Genomic DNA, 21,819 nt, shown 5'->3' on the forward strand with positions numbered 1-21,819 from the left:
TGCCTTGAAAATGCAATTTAAGTCAAAAAGAAAATTGTTTTGGTTTAAACTCAGAAATTAAAGTTCTGAAGTTGATTTAACAACAAGAGACAAGTTGTCCAAACATTGCTTTTAAAGTTTATTAATCTTGAATTGTGAGTTTTAGCTTAATGCTGCAATTTAAACCAAATAATTATTTCACAAAACTGTCCTCACCTAGTTAAAGAGCCACATTTCTCTATTATTCACTCACAATATCAAGTTAAAATACTTATTTTACTTTAAAATAATAACATTTCTTGTTTCAAACTGCATGAACAATATTTCTGATCTGATGATGAATTTTATTAAACATCACAATGAATTCAGCTCAGACATGTAGTGTGAACAGGACATTATCCTCAAGTGTTAACTTAAAAACTATTCAACTCTTTGAGGTTTGACTAAATTAATAAAAAGTTAACACAACTTACTGCTGTAAGTTTATCTTTCACAAACTCACATTTAGGTTCAAAATCTAAAACTGGATAAATGTATTTGACTTAAAGAGTAGAAGACAGTAGACACAACTAAATGCAGCTCAAATGTTTTACAGTGCACAATGAAAAGATTATGAAATTATTAAGTCGTCAACACATCAATTTTTAATATATTAACTGTTATTTCTAATTAACATCAGTTATTGTTATAGTAAGAGATTCTCCATATATCACGTGTTCATAAAGAATCATTTATTAGCATCACTAATCACTTTATTTTCTGTCTAATTTCTTTACGTTTATCTTCGTCAAGCCTCTGAGGTTGATAAAAACAAGATATCAAGCTTTGAATAAAGCATTTTTCTTTGCAAAATGTGTGTTGAGTAACTTCCTTCACAACATTTATGTTTTGAAAATGACTTTATGGATTCTAAGTAACTTCATATCATACTCTATGCAGATGACTGTATTATGTGTTCAAACTTAAAATACTGGAACATAAGACAGGAAAAGCATTTTTAGAAAGACATTTATTGCTACATTTTCATATCAACACATGCCTGGAACTCAAACTGTACACATACTGCACATGTTATAAGTGTTTCAAATTATTTAGGTGTTTCTTTATGTTCAACAATGCGGTGAGTGAACATTGTTTGTTTTTAAACACTGTATTGCTCAGAGCATTAAATTTAGGTACAGCTAGTAAACTGCACAAAATAACAGGCTTTATGATTAAAATAATAGTTAAAAGCACATCAAGACATATGAATAAGTTCACAATATTTGTATAAAAGATAACTTATAACTTAAAAATGTGTGTTTTAAGTTCAAAACTTAAACATGCACAGGGTTTGTTTGACTACATCTGCGGAGCAATAATTACAAGGAGGAGGATTATGTCCACCGGAGATACAGAAAGTAAAATCCTGGTAGCAGTGCATTAAAGAAATATAAAAACACAATTACAGACCAGGTTGGATGTCCATGTGAGATTAAAAAGAACATTCCTGGAGATCTGTTCATTCACAGAATGTTCAAACCCCTGCAGTATTTACACACACACTCTCTCACACACACATTCACACAGAGCCCACAGGAAAAATGAAATATGTTGCCTAAAAACAAAACATGACAAAGTCTGCCCAATGAGCTTTGTGAAAATATGACTAACAAACCTGTTTGCCAATTTTAGACTGCACACGAAACTCTCCAGTCCATTCTGATGTACTGCAACACAAATATTAGCAATAAAACTACAAAATATGTACAAAACACCTGCAGCTTACAATGCATTTGTCTGATGCGAGTCGTGTTTAGGCACAAAGTTATAAAAATCTGTTTGGGAAGAGGAGAAATGATTGTTCGATTGCATCACACTTTCTGATCAGGAAGCCGCTCTGGACGAATTTGAACTGATTCGTCCAAAACGCAGCAATTACAAATCATTTAACTGTATTGTGAAAGTTTATCCCAAAGTGTTGGCTGTTAATCAAATATCGTGCATGTACAGTGCCTTGCAAAAATGTTCATCCTCCCTGAAAATCCTCTACATTTTGTCATGTTACAGTAACAAACATTAACATTGTTAATTGGGATTTTCTTGATATTGAGCAACAAGTAGTGGATTTTATATATATATATATATATATATATATATATATATATATATATTACAAATAATAATTTTAAAAGTATGGTATGCTTTTATAAAGGCCCCAATTTCCTTGAACTATTTTGCAAAGAAGAATGGGCAAAAATTTTAGTCTTTTGTTGTGCCCAAAAGATCTTATTGACCATCGGGGGCTGAATACTAATTTTTATCTGTATAAAATATTTAAAACTATGTCATCTTCCCTCCAAATCACAACTACGATAAAACTTCAACAAAACCCATTGCAGCCCGTGGATGTAATGTGACAAAATGTGTAAAAAGTTCAAGGGGTAGGAACACTTTTGAAAGTCGTTGCATCAGTTTGTACAGTGATTTAAACTGATCGTTGATGTAAATGAATGAAATGCTTTAAGTGAGACTTTGAGTTGTCTGTATCAGGTCCTCAGAGGTGACCCATGGGGTTCGACGGGTCCGTCAGGCTCGGATGGAAAGCGAGATGTACAGACTGTGGATCTGACATGATGCTGGAGGCCTTCTCTTCTTCTCTTCTCCGCAGACATGCAGCCTTCGGGTTCAGGTTTCTCTCTGCAGAACGGATACAAAGACAGTAAATGTAAAAATGGAGATACTGAACTCAGGTTTCACAGTTTAGAACCTAATGTTGTCAAAAGTTATCGAAGTCAAAAAGTCCAATTAAACTCTTTTCAGACAGACATCTAGCTAGCTACTTAGCTGGCTAGCTATGTAGCTATGTAGCTAGATAGATTGATAGCTAGATTGATAGATATCTAGCTACCTAGGTAGCTAGGTAGATAGCTAGATAGCTACGTAGCTAGCTAGATAGAGGGCAATTCATGCTAGCCAAGGGGAAATACATGCATCACAGCAGCAAAGGGCAAAATAGCAAATTGCAGTTTACAACTCACAATGAAAAACAATCTAAAATGTAAAATAACTAAAAACGATAAACCGTGTATAAAAATAGTTCTTTAAAAAGAAGCTGTGATGTTGCACCTATATAGTAATACTTAAAAATAATTTCAAGAAACTTAATAAAACTATGGCACTGCATGATAGAACAAAATTAACCAAGTGCACTACAATATCTGTAAACCACCTTTTTCTGACTGTGTAAAGATTTAATTCAATGTCTGTTATAATTTTAAAAAAAATGAAGTAATATACTACCATTGGTCTCTCAGACATCCCCCAATCACTTACAGTACATTCCTGCTCCGCTCTTGCACTGACCTCTGACCTGCTGCTCCAGACTCAGGATCACAGCCACAGCCTGGTGCAGAACCAGCAGTTTGGTCTGCGGCTTCTCGCTCTTCAGGTGCAGCTGACACATGTGGCCCAGCTCCTTGAAGGCCTCGTTGATGTCCCGCACACGCAGACGCTCTCTGGCGTTGTTGGCCATCCTGCGCTCTCGCTCGCGCTCGGCCTTCTGCTCTGGGCTCAGGTCCTCGTCCTCGTGGATGCTGCAACGAAAAACACACGGCACGCATGTGAGAAGGGAAATGTTTGCAGGTTAAACAAAAATACAAAAGGTGAAAAGAGACGACAGTGTTCAGTTATTATTTGGTTTTCTCTGCCCTCTTCTGGTCACTTTGATAACACGGTTTTATTTTTTTGATTAATTTTAAACAAGCTTATGCTAATTCAACAACCACTAGACATCTATTAAAAATATAATTTGAATGTTTGTTATTCATTATTGTCTATTCTGCTTGAAAACAGAAAACAGATGTTTGGTGTGAATAATAAAAGAATATTTGCTGTTTTAATTTATTTTAAGAGAACCTCTGTCATTTTTGTATTTAACATAAAAATTAAAAAATGTTTTACCTCTTATAAAGTAAAACACCTAACAGTGTGTAAAAACCTTCAAAATTAACAAATCTCTTATTGCAGCAGCAGCATCTCAAACTGGAGATTTTATTTTAAAAAATCTAATCTTGACTTTGACTTTAGTTGGAGAAAAAAATCCCATTTAAAAAAATATTAGAAGACTCAATTATTGGCACTCCTACTAATCCTGACTTTATTTTTTACTTTTTAAGTTTATCATCATTTCTAGCCAGTACTTTTTCATCAATATTAAGGAATTATGTACTTAAAACAAGCTCCTATATCTTACTGAAAAGTTACTTGTAAGTTAGATTAGTCTTATTTCAGTTAAAAAGTATAAAAATTACTTGGTAAGATTTTTTGTTTTTGTAGCTTATGACAAAAAGTTTAGACTCTCCTGCCCTCCAGCATGTGGTCTAACTGTCGGTGCAAATATAATAGACTGGATGATTGTTTTTAATGCATGATAATAAATTTATTTTACTCTCAGCTGTTACCTGTTCTGCGCGCTGTTCTCTCCGTGTGTTTTGTGTTCACTCTCCTCGTCGGACCTCGGGCTGCCTGAGCCGTGGTCGTGGTTGGTGTGCATCATCTCCTCCCCTTCCCTGGTTTCCATCTTTAACTCCAGGTTACTCTGAACACCCAAGCCGCTGCCTGTGCAAAATCAAACATATATTGCAATAAAACAATATTAATAAAAAACGAGAAAAACGCTGGTAAGAGGAGGGGAATAACTACCTCCTCCTCCTGCACCTTGTAAGAATGTGTTCCTCTGTCTGGGCGGATACGGGTGGCCATTTTGTGCTCGGCTCTGGAAGGCTGAGTGATTGTTGTTCATGGAGACGCCTTCGACCTTCAGGAGCCACAAAGAGCAAGACGAGTCAGACATGAGTCAGATTCCCTCTGTAAATGATGAACTTCAACAGTTTTTCTCTTGAGACACAAACACTACTTTGCATTGAACTTTTTCAATGCATTTTGTCATGTTAGCTAAGCTACAGAGTATTTCATTACAGTTTTTTTTATTAAAATTAATAAAAAAATACTATTTACAACTGTCAGTTAAACAAGACATTAACAACAAGCTCCTGTTTCTTGGTGAAAAATTACTTGTAAGTTAGTTTTGTCTCATTTCAAGTGCACTAAGATATTTGTACTCAAAACTAGAGTAAAAATACTTTGTAAGATTTTGTGTTTTTCTAGTGATAAACTAGTGGGTAGTTAGGAAGTGGAAGGAAATGAATGATGTTTGGGACGTGATCTAGTCGGATGAATCCAAAAGTAAACTATTTGCCGCAGCGTTAAATATGGCTGTGAATTTAGAGTCGTTATTGACTGAATAATGCAAAGTTTAAAATTTTAATGGACTTTTATTAACATTTTTAAAGAAAATGAGATTTTATAGTGTCATTGTTGATCAAATAATGCAAAGTTTACACTTTTAATGGACTTTTATCGCCGTTTTTAAAGAAAATTTGATTTTATAGCGTCATTGTTGATCAAATAATGCAAAGTTTACACTTTTAATGGACTTTTATTGCCGTTTTTAAAGAAAATTTGATTTTATAGTGTCATTGTTAACCAAATAATGCAAAGTTTACACTTTTAAACTCAAGTTTTATAATGGAAATTTCTTTAAAAATGTCATTATTGACTGAATAATGCAAAGTCTGCTCTTTAAATAGACTTTTAATGTAAGTATTAATATAATTTGCATTAAAAGTGTCATTATTGACTGGAAAATTGAAAGTTTATGCTTTTAATTGACTTTTATTGCAAATTTTAATCAAACTGCATTAAAAATGTCATTATTAATCAAATAATGCAAAGTTGACAATTTCAATGCAAGTTTTAATGGAAATTTGCTTTTATTATGTCATTACTGACTGAATAAAGCTAGGTTTACACTTTTACTGGACTATTAATGCAGGTTTCAGTGCAACTTTGCATTAAAAGTGTCCTTATTTACTGAATGACACTACATGATAACAGCTGTAGACGTTCATGAAGACTTCTTCATGTTTACGTCATGCCAGTCTGATGCACACCCCTTCAAATAAAGTGTTACTGAAAATCCCAAACAGATCCTCTGCTCCACAAATAATTCAATTCCAGACAAGCATAATCCTCCTCCTAAAACTACTGCACAACATTTAAATTCCCCCCAATTCTCTTCAGGATGATCCACTTCTATCTGACACATCATTAAAAAAAAGGATAGTGGGAGAATTTAATATGCCCTCCCCCAAAGGATTAGACTAAATATCCTTTCCCCGTGAACATGGTGGACTTTCATTCCAGCTGGAGTAAAATCCCATCATCTGCTGAAAGACGACGGGCTGAACAATGCAGAATTACACACAAAACAACATTTTTACACCATTTTGATACTTTGAAGTAATGTTTGTTAACCATTGCTGGAGTGTGACAGGTGAGCGGTGCGGCGCTGGCTGGGTGGCTGTGGTGGGACTGGCCCAGTAAGCTGTGGATGTCGCTGGGCAGACAGGAAGTGGGGCCCACGGCGTGGTTCCTCAGGACGTGGATGACGTCGTCCAATCTGTCCAGCCGGTCCTCCACCTGAGACTAAAACCATCAACAGACATGGAAACCTTCAGTTTAATATAAACTTTGGGAAAAATTCAGAGACCGCTTAAAATGATCAGTTTTACTCTTTATAGGTATGTTAAAATGAAGATTGTTTTATTCTATGAAATACTGACAACGTGTCTCTGAACTTTCAAGCAAAAATTTAGTATTTATTCGCAGAAAATGAGAAATGGTGAAAATAACTAAAAAGATGCAGTGCTTTCAGACCTCAAATAATGCAAAGAAAACAAGTTTATATTCATTTAGGAACAGCAATACTGATGTTTTAACTCAGAAATCAATATTTGGTGGAATAACCATGAGGTTTTCAACTGGTTCAGTGCAGTGGACTCTTCATTTTTAGTTCATGCTCCAGACATCAAATTTATTTTTCATGTTTTGGGAAATCCAATTTTTAGCTTTTTTCCAAAAATGCAGGATTTATTTTAGTATTATCTGTTCTACTAAATTTCACATTCTGTAGATTTTTTTATTTAATCACTTAAGCCTTTATATACATTATTAGAATCTAATAAACAATTAGGTTCCTATTTTTAAAAGAGAAAATAAAGAGTTTGTTACAATAAACTGCCGATGTAACTACTAACTTTTTATCAATATTCAAGAATTATTGACTTAGAACAAGATCTTATATCTCATAAGTTAGGTTTTTATTATTTGCACTAGAAACAAGACCAAATATGCTTTGTAAAATTTGCAATGTGACACAGAGAATTAATAAAAAAAAGATCCAGATCTTTACCAGTGATATGAGTGAGGACTCAAAGTGTGGTGACACCGGTGGCTGAACTGAACTGCGGGGCCACAAGTTGTTCCCTAAAAAGAAAGAAAACCATAAGAAAAATTATGATATTCTGTACGAAAACGCAAAACTCTAATAAATAATGATAATTTTTCTTTCCTACCTGTAGATTCGGCTGCGTTTGGGAGCGGGGAAGGAGATCTCACTGGTGTGGAGGAGCTGGAGGGGAAGCTGCTGCTCGTGTGATCGGGGGAATAAATCTGACAGAGAGAAGGAGCAGCAGAGGAACCAGAGCATGGATCATTTTAAAAGCACAACTTGTCATTTCTGTGTAAGCTTTAACAGCTGCTGCCACATCCCCTGGAGCTTCCTCGTAACCTGAACTAAACTCATCCATTCCTGTCATTTTACCGCACTGCAGCCAATAAAACGTCCCGATACACGACTGTAACCCTCCTTTAATGCATGGCGCTCTTCTGTCGCCCCACAGGAAGTTATGAATTATAGGTGTGGGACCCCAAGGTTTGGTTTTATACTCTGACCTGACCCTTTTGAACATTACAGAGCACAGATAAGTAGCTTTAATGAGAGTGAGGTGGTTCGTACTTACAGAGGCCAAAGCTTTTCCCAGGGTGTCGCCTGTCTGTGACGCTCCTGACACATTCACTTGGCTTCCTGAGACTAAACACGTTTATTGTGACATTATGTCAATATATAGAAATATGTGCTTTCTTTACTTCAAATAAATCAATTAAAAAAACGAAAAAAAAAACAAAACAAAAAAAAACAAAGAACATGTACATATACACACAAAAAACTATCTTTTTCACACATAAGAATGTTTAAACCTTAACAGGAATAAGATTTGGACTTCACCAACCAGATACATGATAATTAATAAAGTAAAAAGTAGTATCAATTAAAATGATTCTCAGGTTCTTCTTTATCCAAAATCATTTTTACAACATTTCAACAAAGATATAAATGTGATTTGCTCTTTCTGTAAAAAAAAAAACCCAGAAAATATTTTTTTATTTATTTTGGTTTTATCCTTTCTCTACACAGTTCTGGAAAATTATTTGCATTTTGATTTTGACTTTTATTGAAGTTCTACTATTTAGCTTCACTGACAACCCAATAGCTAAAAAAACAGAATACTATATTATTGATCTTATTATATACTTAGGCAAATGGCATATTCACAGATGCCATTACAATAATCAAAAATCCCTCGTTTCCATTTTTGAAAATGAGGTCAAACAATAAATAAAAACTATTAGAAATTCCACCAATATAAAATAATTAAAATTTGCACTTTATGTGCTTTTATGAAGTTAAAAAATCTTTAATACTAATAAAAACTAGCAGATTTTTAAATTAATAACAAAATATTTTCCCCATGTTTGAGGTGATTTTTTTTAATAAATATTGACTCAAATTGAGTCAATAATTGACCCTTGACCCTTTGAAAGTGACGTCACTCTGACCGCCACTCCGCCATGTCACGTGAAAATCAACCAATTCGTTCCTGTTGTAAAGCCTGTCAAAAAAACGCACATGTGATAACCTAATATCGCTTTATTAAGTTGATTTGACTTTAAAATGGTAGTAGGGTGCTGGGCGGTCGGCTGCACTAGCAGAGAATAATAGAAACCAAAAGTCATAACTTTTAGTGGGAAAAGATGGGAAGTGGAGAGCAGCCGTGACGGTTAACCCTCGGTGTAATGGCGGATTTGTAGCGAACGCCTTTTACAAGGTAAGAAGACTAACGTCCATATACTTTATAAATAAGTGTGATTAGAAAGATATCAAACATCGCATTATGGAGAAAGTTCGCGTCTAACCGTTGGTAACCATGGAAACACTGTCGCACCGTCATGTAGCCTAGCATGTATGGAAAACAACTGGTTAGTGTATCGGCTTTTGTTCGTTTTTAATGCTTCTCCAGTGTAAAGGGAAACGCCGTTTATGACATAGTGATAAATCATGTGGTGTGAATTCAGACAAAGTCGGTAATTTGATCAACAAGTCAGGAGGGAAGAGGAATGGGTCGGTTTCTAAGCTAGCTGTATCCAACTTTTGTAAATACCGCCGTATTAGAAAATATTAGAGCCCCAACCAGGTGTGTTACGTTCAGATAAATTAGCTTGACTCGAAAAAGTAGAAGCCATGAATACACTGGCAAAAACAACTTTGGAAAATAACTTCAGTCACTCCCAATTCTCACGTCCGACGTCCATCATGGCGCCTATAAGTGACGTAGTTTCAAAGGGTCAATATCTTGTGTGCACACGTGATATATAGTTTTTCCAGCCAAATCTCCTAAATTTCTAAGTTAGCTTTTCTTATTTCAAGTGTACCAAGACATTTGCACTAGAATACACACACACACACATATACATATACATATATATATATATATATATATATATATATATATATATATATATATATATATATGTGCAATATATATATTGCAGCATGCAACAAAAAGTAAAAGTAAGCTCTTCTTTTTATTTTCCTCACCTGCTGGATTCTCGGAGTGGCTGTCAGAGGGAGAGCGGGACGCCGTGTTGTTGCGGTGAAAGGTGGACATCGGCGGTAAACCTCTGTTCATTTCAGCCGCCAGCACCGAATGAGGAGAGAAATCCTGAGCAGAAAGCAAACGCGTTTTAAAAACAAGAGTTTTTGTATCAACATTCACCAGGGCTGATGAAGGAAAACTCACCAGGTTACCGTGGGCCGGCTGCAGGCTGCTGTAGCTCCCCAGCTGTGCTTGGTGGCCCGCCGAGGCCCCCAGCGCACCTTCATAGCCCTGCTGGTTCAGCCCGTTTACGGCGCTCCAGATGTCCGGAGAATTGCTCATCCCCTCTAAAATAAAGAATCATGTTTTATCGCCTGAACTGCTGAGGTGTCTTGAACTGCCAGTCAAGTTATAAAGCAGAAGACTGGACCCCGGTGCAAAGAAATTACATGCAATAACTAAGTTTTACTGTCTCAATTAAACAGCACAGGGCATGTTTGGTAGCTATGCTGCTCATTTCATATATCTCTTTTACACCGGGGTGAATAATGTATTCATGGTCGATGATATTAATAGCAACAAAGGAAAACATACTCATACAGTGCAGCGTAATAACTAAACTTATTTATTATTTGTTTTAGTTTTCTATTTGTGTTTTATTTATTAAACAATTTTAGCCAGTTTCATATTCTGACCTGATTGTAGTACTTTTTGTCACAAACATTTAAATCTTCCCTTGCTATTAGGTTTTAAGTGTTTTCTTTTCTATGTTCATTGTTCCCAGTTTATTTTATTTAATCCCTGTTTTTGTTCTTTTTTTCTTTTGTTGTTCTTTTTCATTTTAATTATACTTTTTGTGTGTGTCAGCTTCTTTTTGACCATTTTTGTCTCACACATTGCAAAAACACAAAATCTCACCAATCTTTTAATACACTTGAATTTAAAAGTAATTTCTCAGCAATATATTGAAGCGTTTTCAAAGTTATTAATTCCTTAATATTGATTAAAAACTGGGAGGTATTTCACTTATAACAAAACATGTCTCCCATGTTTTGAGTGAAAAAAATATTAGCATTTTATTGACTTGAAACAAGCTCCTATATCTTGCTGGAAAAATTATTTGTAAGTAAGTTTTGTCTTATTTCAAGTGTATTATGATATTTTCACTGAACGAGACAGACAAGACAAACATACTTTGTAAGATTTCTTGTTTTTGAAATGGTGTGGTATCAATAAAGTATCATTTACTGATTAGTTTTTAATATTTAATAACGAATTTACTTTCCTCATATTTATCTTGCATCCAGTGTGGCAAATTAGCCTCATCTTCTCATTTTATATCTAATTCTATGTAAAAGTAAACAAGGAGGTTGGACAAGAGGATCAATGGTGGTCATATGTTATGACCTGCTACAAAACCTACAAGAAGCATGATACTTCAAGAAGCATTTGATTGTTATTGTTGGATAATGAGTGTTTCGAGGTTTTGCTGGGCTTGAACTCACCAAAGAAGGTGCTTGCAAACACATTGCTGGGGACTTTGCTTGACGAGTGTGAAGTTGAGTTGCCATCAGAGCTGGGAGGCTGCCCATAAACCTGAAAAAACAATTAAAACCACCTTATGAACTGATCATTTTCCTACTTTCTGGTGCAGGAAGTTGGGCTGTAAAGCTAATTCCAGTTAGCATGTTGACAAAATTAACACATTAATACAGAAAAAATGTCTTATATTATTTTTTTCTCACATTTACATGTTTAAAGTCATGCCACATCATCTTAGTCAGAGTTTCGTTTGGATTATTTCAGATGTGGATTTGCAGGTGTGCTTTGGATCATTATGCATAACTAAAATCCACTTGATCTCAGTGTCACAGATATCCAGACATTTTCCTTCAGGATTCCTGGATATTTGTGTGATTTTTGGTCCTGGAAGCTCAATCATTAGCAATTTGGTTAAATTTATAGAGCCAAATCACAACACCATCACAAAAAGCAAACAAAAAGTGAGCATAAGGTCTGCAGATGAATAAGCCTGCAGTTTTTTTTTACTCTGTTTTATGATATTCTGTTGTTTTCTGCTGTTTGTTTTTAAGTTGTATGATGTTTTAATGTTTTCTGAACAGCTTGTTTATGAAAACTTTTATTTAACTTACCTGGTTAAATAAAAAATATTTTTCTGGCCTCTTTGGGATCAGCTCTCATGCAAGGTCACATACATGTTGTCTACATTTGTGGATAAAACTCTGACCCTGGTTCTCTGGAATCCCAAAGTCTTCAAAATGGCATTTTTGTTTTTCATGTGTTCTCATATTTCTCCTTTACGTTGTCAGTGAGTTCTCAATTTAATCACAGTGAATTTGTAGCTTGCATGGGAGCAATCTGAAGTAAAAATGCAATGAAAACAAAACAGAGTGCGGATGCACACTTGGAGCCATGGTGGTAATCCATAATCTGCAGATCCATGCACCTCCTCATCCGGATTTGGGAACCGTTCACCAGGAGAAATCCCTGCGCTAATCATGATCAGGTCCGGCTGCGACTCAGATCCCCAAAAACATAAAACTGAATTTCAATTGTCATGGTTCCTTTAAATTTAGATTAAAGCCTTCCTGAATGAGTTGGTTTGGAGACATTATAAATGAAACAATAATCAACAGTTTGATGTGGAACGATGGCACTTGATAAAATCTAATGCTTGTTGACTGTGTGTTTTTTGTTGGTTTGCACTGATTTTCTTAATTCTGGGAGATTGGTGATGGGCCAATACCTACATATGAAGCTGATCTTATTTAGCTCAGCAAATGTTTAAAAATCAGCCTCTGTCCTCTTCTGCTCTGCAGAGGTTTGACTGACAGACCGGCCCACCAGGTCATGTCTGCACGTTTGCAGCTAACAATTGTCATCCCACTGTTGCCAACTTACCAACTTTCTGGCTATGTTTAGCGACATTTTTGGAAAAAAAAAAAAAAAAAGGTATCGGCCAAAATTGGAATTGGCAGGTCAGGCTTTTTAAAAATTGTTAATCGATGATTGACCAGAAAACTCCAGTTGGTGCATATCTACTTCTGTGACTTTGTGTTTTTGTGTTATTATGTTGTAAAGCGCTTTGACTGACTGATCGATTGATGATTTGTGCTCAAGATAACACAAAATGGAAAACAAATATTCTGAAAGGCAAATAAATTTCAGATTAAAGCATGCCCTGCACTCACGCAGACACAGAAACCCACAGAGAGGCGCATGGCCTTGCCCAAAACCACCAAGAGGCTCGGCTGCACCTGCACTTCCCTCCGTCGCTTTGATGTGCCCCAGGAAATGAAAATAAACCTCCCTGCGCTGCATCAATGGGGTGTCAGTTACCCGGACGACAAGTTCTGTAAAGCAGGCTATTAGAGATTCTCTTGAGTACGCTTGTGCAAGGCTCGCACATTTAGACAAACCACGCACACACGCGTGTGCACGCACAGAGCCGTGACCCTGGCTGGCAAGAGTCCCATGGTGATTGTGGGCTTGGCCAAACAGAAGAGCCCCTGTCGACACTCGGCCCGTCTGAGCCGCCACGGGCAGCATATGGCAGAGGATAAAGCCAATTGTCCTCCTTACCATCAGCATAGCAGGCGACCCGTTAATAATGGTCACACCCCCGCCCCAGCACGCCCTCTCTGGCCCCCGATGGAGAGGGGCCATCGCCAAGGCACCCTCTTTTAGCATAGCATTGATTTAGGAGCTATCAATCATCAGATCACAAAATGATAATGCACTTTTTTTTTTTTTTTTTTTTTTTTTACTCCAGTCCAAGAAGAAATTCAAAAGCAATAAATCATTATTTTCTATTAACGGAAAGCTTTTTAGGGCAGGGTTATGTATATAGTTCTCCAAGAAGAGCAGCGTTGTAAACACACACACAGAGAGAGCATCAAGATGTGAGATAAGTGAAACATCAACTTGCTATTCAAGGCCCATGCCTCGCTCCACCGTGGCCAACTCCGGCCACATGCAACCAATTTTCTGCCTCTGTGATCCACGATGTCTGGATGTGGTTAGTCTCTCCGAGATCAAAGCTGCCTTTGATAATGGTTGCAGCGGTGCAGGGACTGCTCCAACGTAGCGGGGTTAAATCAAATAGAAATAGAGGCAATCTGCTTCATGTCAAGATGTTTTTCTGCTGCCAGGCTTGACTGGATTGCACAGAGCAAACAGGAAGTCTCACTCAAGCATTTTAAAAACAAGCCTATTTGTCGGCCTAGAACAAGAAGTAAAAGTGAATTTAAAGTTATAGCATGTCGGGTAGGTTGTGTTCTGTTTTTTCTGATTTGATCTGTGATTTTTTTTATCATTAAATGCATCAAAGTATAAAAAATTATATCAACCAATGTTGCACTTTTTTGTAGTTTGTAAAAATCAGAAAGAGATTTTGATGCATAAATTGGGATAATTTTATTGTCATTTTCTGCTGGATTCAGGAGAAAATCTATTATGAAACCTGTTTTATATTTTAATCCTGAGAAGGAAAATAATCTGAATCAGTTAAAACTGGAATTTCATTGTCAGCAAAGAGAAACCTGACTGGTGTATCCCAACAGGATTACTCTGGAGCTGAAAGGGTTCAAGAAAATGTAATTCCTAATGTTGCAACTTTATGACAACTTTAAGCCAAGTTCACATCTCATTACAGCACTGACTCATCTGAAAGACAAAGCTTTCTCCCTCTGGACCTCAAAACACACACCAGTCATTATCAAATATCCTGTTTAAAGAAAAGAACATCCCCAAAAATCTGACATTCCTCCAACAACTTTCAACTGGCATAAAATGTTTTAATCAAGTTTCCACTAAATGCATTCAAATCTGATGTTGATTCATGAAGCGAAACTCAAGAAATGAACTAACAGGACAGCTGAGAATGCAGCAAACACACAAACAAACCATGCCCAACCTAATTTATGGTGGATAAAATATGAAGATACTCACTGGCTTCATGTTGTAGCAGTACATCAGTGAGTTGTTGGCTGTCCCAGAGGCAGGATGAGCACAGTACATAACTCTGTCTGGATCACAACGAGACTCTCAGCGCTCTCCACACACAGCTCCTCTGTCCACCTCTTTACTCATGTGTGTGGTGTGTCGTCCACACACACTCCTTCCCCTAACCCACCCCTGCTGGTCGTGCAGCAACCCGCAGACAACTTATGCAAATCAGGGCTGGACCATTTCATCCGGCACAGAGGGGGTGGCCAAGACATGATGCTTTTGCTTTAAAATGTTACATCATTTATGAGCTTTTCTGCTTAAAAGTGGAAAAGTATTACACAAAGAACTCGTTATTTTACAATTTGTGGTGCCATTGGGTTTTGTAAGCATAAAAAACATTAATAAATTCACATGAAAACCAAAATTACTAGGGGATTCCCAATCAACGTATGAATAAATAACCCCAAAAAATAAATTGTACCGATGGGAGATCCTTATTGCTCAGATATCATCCTGTTTTCATGTCATCTCGCATAAGTGTAAAGTTGAACACACACAAGGCTAGAAATCCCTCCTCTGGACCAACAAGCAGTGATGACGCCACCAAGATAATCTCCTGTTAGACAGGTAGAGGTTTCCAGTAAACACTAGATACTACAGCCTTGTCTGACCTACATTCACAAATAGAGCCAGGTCTTAATTTGCAGGCACGTGTGGCATGGAGAGCTGGGTTTGGAGGTTATTTGGTCTGTCTGGGTGACCGTCTGCAGCATCTCCTAAACAGAGTCGTCCTTCCCATATGAGGTCAAATCCACCACACGTATCATTTTTAACCAAAACATATGCAAACAACATTAACAAAAAGCACAATTTCATGTGTGTCTTGCATTAAGCATGCCTTCTATATGAGAGAGGGGGCTGGAAAGGTGGAGTTGGCTCAATGCATAGAGCTACAGTATGGCACCCGGTCCTGGCACCGCTTGGTGTTTTACAGAAACCTCACAAGAATCCAATCAAATGATTCCTGCTGGGACAAAAACAAAGTCTGTTCCAAACGACAGTACCGACTCTTCAGTAAAGAGACTCTAATGCAGCTGAGTGCTGTAATACTAAAATATTTTTATGTGCTGTTAACACTTGAACTGAAAATAAAATAGTGCAAAAATGCAAGAACGCCATTATTTGCCAGGATGTCTTTGAAACCATTTCGTCAGTGAGAAATTCAAGTGGTTCATGAAACATTACATATTTTTTTATTCTTGCTCACTTTTTGCTTTGCTTTATTTTTCTTTTTCGGAGAAGTATGACCTGAAGCCTTTCTTAACACGTCTACCTGAAAAAGAACATACCTGAAAAAACATCTGACACCAATACTGTTTAATTTGATTTCTTCAAATCAAACAAAATTGGTGTCAAACATTTGTGCGTGAAAATATTTTTGTTTGTGGTGTTATCAATGTAAAGATATTAGTAACTGTTTCCAGAGGTCATTAAAGGTCTACCTCTCCTGTGTTACAAAATCAAACAAATTTTGAGTAAACACTGTAAAACATTTGAGCCACATTTAGCAGTGGGAATTATTTCCCAGAATGCTTAGCAGCATGTTTCTGTCTCCTGAGATGGAAGTGCGTTACGTTGATCTGACTCTGGTGTTTTATTAAGGAAAATGTTCATTTTAATGCAATTCTCAGTCAGCAAAGCTTGAGGATAATGTCCTGATCTCACTAAATGTTTGAGCTGAATTCATTGGGATGTTTAATAAAATTCATCATCAGATCAGAAATTTTCTTTCTGCAGTTTGAAACAAGAATTTAAATTATTCTAAAGTAAAATAAGTATTTATTTTAACTTGATATTGTGAGTAAAATAATAGAGAAATGTGGCTCTTTAACTATGTGAGGGCAGATTTTTTTTTCTTGCATATTGTAAAATAATTATTTGGTTTAAATTGTAGCATTAAGTTAAAACTCAAAATTCAAGTTTAATTAAGTTAAAAAACAAAGTTTAGACAACTTTCTCTTGTTGTTAAATCAACTTCATGAACTTTAATTTCTGAGTTTTACAGTGAATCAACTCTGCTAAAAGAGCAATGGGACGATGGTGGCAACGGTGGTAGGAATTTGTCCTATCACAATCGGCAGGTTGCTGGTTCGATTCCCGCTCCGTCTGCCTCTGTCGTTGTGACCTTGACTACTTTGTCCACCTTGCCTGCTGGTGGTGTTGAGTGGTGCTGGTATGTGGCAGCCTCACTTCTGTCAGACTGTCCCAGAGCAGCTGTGGCTACTATCCAGTAGCTTTCCACTGTGTGAGTGGGTAAAATGATATACAAGAACTCTTTCAGCTAATGGTTTTTTTTTTAAAGTTTGTTGATAATTAATCAATTACTGAATAAGTTGATGGCATCCAAAAATAAAGACTAACCTAAATCTTTTTAAAACCAGAATGATATATTTAGAAACTCCAAATGCTGACAAACACGTGATTTTCCTCCTGATTCAATCTGTCTGCAGGTGAGCTGCTGTCCGCTCAGCTTCCTTAAAGTCAAAGTCTAATCCTGGCGATCCAAACCAGCGCTATCTAGGTTAGGAGGTCACTCACTTCTTCTTCTTTATCAGCGCAATTGTTGGTTGATAAAGAACCATGCTTTTCTTTTCTTTTTACCTAATTAAGGAAAACGTCATAATAAAGCCAAAATATCCAAATGCTGATGTCAGTAAATATATTAGCTGTTTTACAACTAATCCCTGGCAACTGGTGGCTACTGAGTGACCTTCTCCTCTGACAGAGATCAGTCTTCTTATCTGGCACATTAAGCATTCATAACACAAACATATCTGATCCAAGAGCCAATTTATACAGTCCCCTGACCCTGAACTTTGCATCAATCTTAGTTAATTGCAGTCTTGTCAGAAAAGGGATTATCCAAACAGGTAATGCAAATGTTAATGAGATCATTTTTGCATATCTTTATTTTCCTGTGGTTGAAATGTCACTGGTTCTGACGTTCTGCTGTGAAGAATGTCACTCCCGATGGCCCCTTGATACATTGTTGGCCATGAGGAGGTCGGATGCAGAGGAGAAACCAAAACAGACGTTCTAAAAAACTAAGAAAAATGTATAGAAATGGCTACGTTTTTTAAAAATAAAATCCCCAACAAAAAACAAATTTTCAGTCAGTGTTGTTGCTGTTAAAATTGTATATTTTTACTGCATGATATGCTGTTGCCTCTCCAAGTGTTGTTGGCACTCTGCTGATTGTCATGCGCCTGATTTGACATGGCTTAAATAACTATCTTCCTCCCAGTGATTGGCATTCACACAAGAAGGGGTGAGTGGGACTGGGGAGCAGATGGTGACATTCCACATGACCAAACTGATCAATCAGCATGCTGGGACGCAGGTGCAGCACAGGCGGGCAGCACCACACCATCTATTTCACCATCTACAGGGCACTATAACACATGGGCACCAATCGTGGCACCCTGAGGGTCTGCATGCTCCTCCGTCCCGCTGTGCCAAGGTTGATGACATCAGAGTTTCCCATCCGCTCTGCCATGGGACGCCGAGAAAAAGGGAGCGTGAAAAAAAAAAAAAAAAACAAGCATTGGAATAATATCTGCAACAACAGCTTGGTCTGGGGAAGGTTGTATAAGTGACGTCAAAGCAAGGGACTCCCATATTATATATTATTACCAAATATAAGTGGGCTAAGGTGGTATTAATAACTCTGGACCTTTTCTACATTTTGTTACGCTACAAACAGAAACAACAGCAAGTTTTGCAAATAAAAATCTGAAATGTGTTTCATATGGAGAACCAGCTTTGGGTAAATCTCCATTAGCGCTGCACATTTATTTATGAAAAATAACTCAACCTCTGTCAGGTTGGACGGAGAGTTTTAACATTAAATGGGTTCTGTTATGCAAAATTTACATTTTGCATGTTTTTTTATGCTTCCATTTGGGTCTCAACTGCTTCTAAAAACAATAATAAAAAAAACAGTCAGCCATTTTTTGACAATATGTCAAAAATGTCTGGGAAATAAGTCACTTTGCAACCCTCTCAATGGTTGAGTCACATTACCATTACCTAGCAACTGCACCATTACCTAGCAACCCTAGCAGAGCCCAGTCTTGTTACCTACCAACCCAAGCGGAACTCCAGCACGTTTGGTCAGCTGGTTTTATTGCTATTAGTGCGGTACAATGGCTGCTGGAAAACTTACCATCCAGAAATTACTTGTTACATTCTTGTTGGTTGTGCAGGAGGCTCCACTTCTGCTTTTCATATACGTATGGTTTTATAACTGTGCATTTGTTTGCAGCCATTTTCATTTCTCAGTGTAAAAGTTGAGTTGGGGGCGTGGCCAGCAGCTTCTTTGGATTCAAAGTGACAAGATGCCCTAAAACAGTTCAAAATATTCAGAACTGATCAGACTAAAATCTCAATATCTAAGAATTACTTTCTGCAAAAAAATGTAATGAATATGTTTCAGATAATCCATAAACCTTTCCCAATCTGTTCAAGAAAGCATAATAAGTCACCTTTTGATTTCAAATCTTGCCACAAACTCTCAGTTGATTTTACATCTGGACTTTGACTGGACCATGTCATGCTTGTAAGTAACTAATTCCTTTATAACCCAGGCTGCAGTGATACTTACAGCACAATAGCCACTGTAATGTCTAGAAACTGAAGGGTTTTGATATTGTGTTCATGTCACTGCAGACCCAGCACCAATACACTTATTGATCACTCGCTCCATATTCCCCTCATTTATCAACAAAACTTGGAAATACTTAAGCTTCTCCCTTTGGACCTTGTCGCGACCTGGAGAGGTCATGACCCTGTTCTGGCTCAAGGCCATGCTCTCTGATTTGGAAGTGTTGATTTTCAGTTCTTATCCTACAAACGGCTATTAAAATGTGTTTTGTAAGCAGATATCAGTCGTCTGAGTTAGCAAAGCAAAAATAGAAAAAGAGAAAAAAAGTGATTAGCTTTATAAAACCCAGGAAACATGCTATAATTTGTCATTTGAAGTATTCTGATATATTACTCCAGCGAAACACTGTGCTAAGTTATTAAGTTTATGTTATGCTGTTAAACAAGTCATCAGTATACTTCAAGTATACTTGAAGATTAAAATACTTATACGTTTTTTTTTGATAAACCAATTGATGTGTCATTGTTGGCATAATGGCAATACATTGTTAAAATTTTAAGTGCAGAAATACTAATAGACAGGGCCAAATGGGAGCAAATGATGGGGATAACACTAAGAAATGGGTTCCAGCTTAAATTACACGCTGGTGGAGTCAATTTACTAATTAGGCAGCTTCTGGAGGCAGTTGTACTTTATTTTAGGAGTATTAAAGTGAAGAGGTTTAACTCAAATGCTCCTCATACTTTTCACATTTTAAATTTTCTAAAAAACAGGAAATGAACGAGTCCTTTTCTGTCCACAAATATCTGCTATTTTGTTGGGTAAAACCCAGTAAAAAGCATGAAATCTGTTATTGGAACGTGACAAAATGTAAAAGAGCTCAAGGGGTGTGAATCAGTTTACAGTGCAAAGTATAACATTTATATTTAATATAACTGCATAAAAAATAAAGTAAAAAAGAAAAAAAAAACTAAAACAGTTTTTAATCTCTTAGTGATACAAAAGTTAACAAACTAACCTTTGATTCATTTTTAAAATCTTTTTTATTTCCCTTAAGCTTTTTTTAAAATGAGCATTAAAGTATTTTGCTGGAAATACACTGAAAAAACAAAATAGGCAATCCAACTTTAAAAAAATTGAGTTTATTTGTTGCAAGTTAAGTTTACAGTTAAGTTTATCCAAGAGAATATATTCAGTTTAAGTTGTCGTGTTAAACAAGTGTGAATAAACGAAGCTTGACAAACTTAAAGAGCTCCACTCCCTTAGTGTATCACTGTAATGTTTTTAACATTATATTTTAAGAAGAAAAGGAGGTGTGCATTTAGCTGAGTGCGTTGACCAGTTGATGAGTTTTTGCTTACAGATATTCCAACAACAAAACAAAAATCAACGAAAGTGGATGCACCTTAAAGTTAGCACACCGTGTGAAGTGTGTGCCGAGGTAAATGGGTTGGCTGTGGTTTCTGACTCTGTGGCGTGACTCTGTGCTGAGGATCTGCGGCATCTTCAGGATAAGACCTGGACTCAGCAAGCCGATCTCGTAGTCTGGCCCGACTGCTGGGGGAGGAGAGGGGGGAGGCTGTAAGAGGATTGGACTGGCTGTGGCCGCACGTGAGAGCCAGACTCACCGACTTCTTCGCTGCGGTGACCCAGCCGTCCCACATTCACCAACTGCAAAGAAAAACAAAGAAAGCGTACCACTTCAGGTCGGACCCTGGATCCTGGGCGACTTGTTGGGTCGCCATGACAACACGTCCAGTGTTGTTCTGCTGTTTCTGCTCAATGCAGATCAGATGTCATAGTTTGGTCTTTCCAGGTTTACTTTTGTGAACTTTGACTTTTATACCTTGTTTTGTGTGGTCCACATGTGAAAGTCAAAGGTTTTGCATTTTATTTATTCACTATGAATCACAAAATAGGAACAAGCTCCAGAAACTGAATAGGACTACAGTGAAAATACTGGCAGATGTGGTTACCATAAGTTTTATATGGTAAAATTTATCATATAAATACACATTTTATCATATTTATATGATAAAATTATGGCAACACAGAATTTTACCATATAAATATGGATTTATATGGTAACCACAGCTGCCAGTATTTTACCTTAAATTAGACAGTTTTTTTACAGTGTATAACACAACCATGAAACTTACCACTAAAGACGTTTTTTTCTGGTGTTAAAATGTATATTTGCATATGAAAAATTTAAATTTATTTTTGCAATAAATTACAATATTAAACAAATAGTTTACAGTTTTGTTTCTTCAGAATAACTGAATTTATCATTATACACTGTATGTTTCCACTGCCATTTGCAGTTGTTTGCATTGTTTTGACCTTTTTTCATTATTTTCTCATTACAACTTTCTTTTATTTATTTAT

The 21,819-nt window shown here is 36.6% G+C and overlaps 1 protein-coding gene across 3 annotated transcripts; it reads right to left on the minus strand.

Moving 5' to 3' along the window:
* Positions 1-2,259: 2,259 nt before the first annotated feature.
* On the minus strand, positions 2,260-14,948 carry LOC106919343 (transcription factor 12-like). Of its 3 annotated transcripts, XM_014989619.2 has the most exons (12): positions 14,769-14,883; positions 11,303-11,393; positions 10,002-10,144; positions 9,800-9,923; positions 7,884-7,954; positions 7,437-7,533; positions 7,274-7,347; positions 6,337-6,507; positions 4,663-4,777; positions 4,422-4,578; positions 3,325-3,554; positions 2,260-2,658 (listed from the first exon to the last, which is right to left on the minus strand). In XM_014989619.2, exons 1-12 carry the CDS (start codon positions 14,835-14,837, stop codon positions 2,516-2,518), a joined length of 1,485 nt encoding a protein of 494 aa, XP_014845105.2. In that variant the 5' UTR covers positions 14,838-14,883; the 3' UTR covers positions 2,260-2,515. The 3 variants fall into 3 exon arrangements, with proteins under 3 accessions (XP_014845105.2, XP_087862337.1, XP_087862336.1); XM_088006211.1 differs by having other exon boundaries at positions 4,678-4,777; positions 9,800-10,144; positions 14,769-14,948; XM_088006210.1 differs by having other exon boundaries at positions 9,800-10,144; positions 14,769-14,948.
* Positions 14,949-21,819: the final 6,871 nt, after the last annotated feature.

Source organism: Poecilia mexicana, unplaced genomic scaffold, assembly GCF_051168715.1.
Source record: "Poecilia mexicana isolate PSO_F unplaced genomic scaffold, ASM5116871v1 scaffold_6, whole genome shotgun sequence".
Classification (NCBI taxonomy): Eukaryota; Metazoa; Chordata; class Actinopteri; order Cyprinodontiformes; family Poeciliidae; genus Poecilia; species Poecilia mexicana.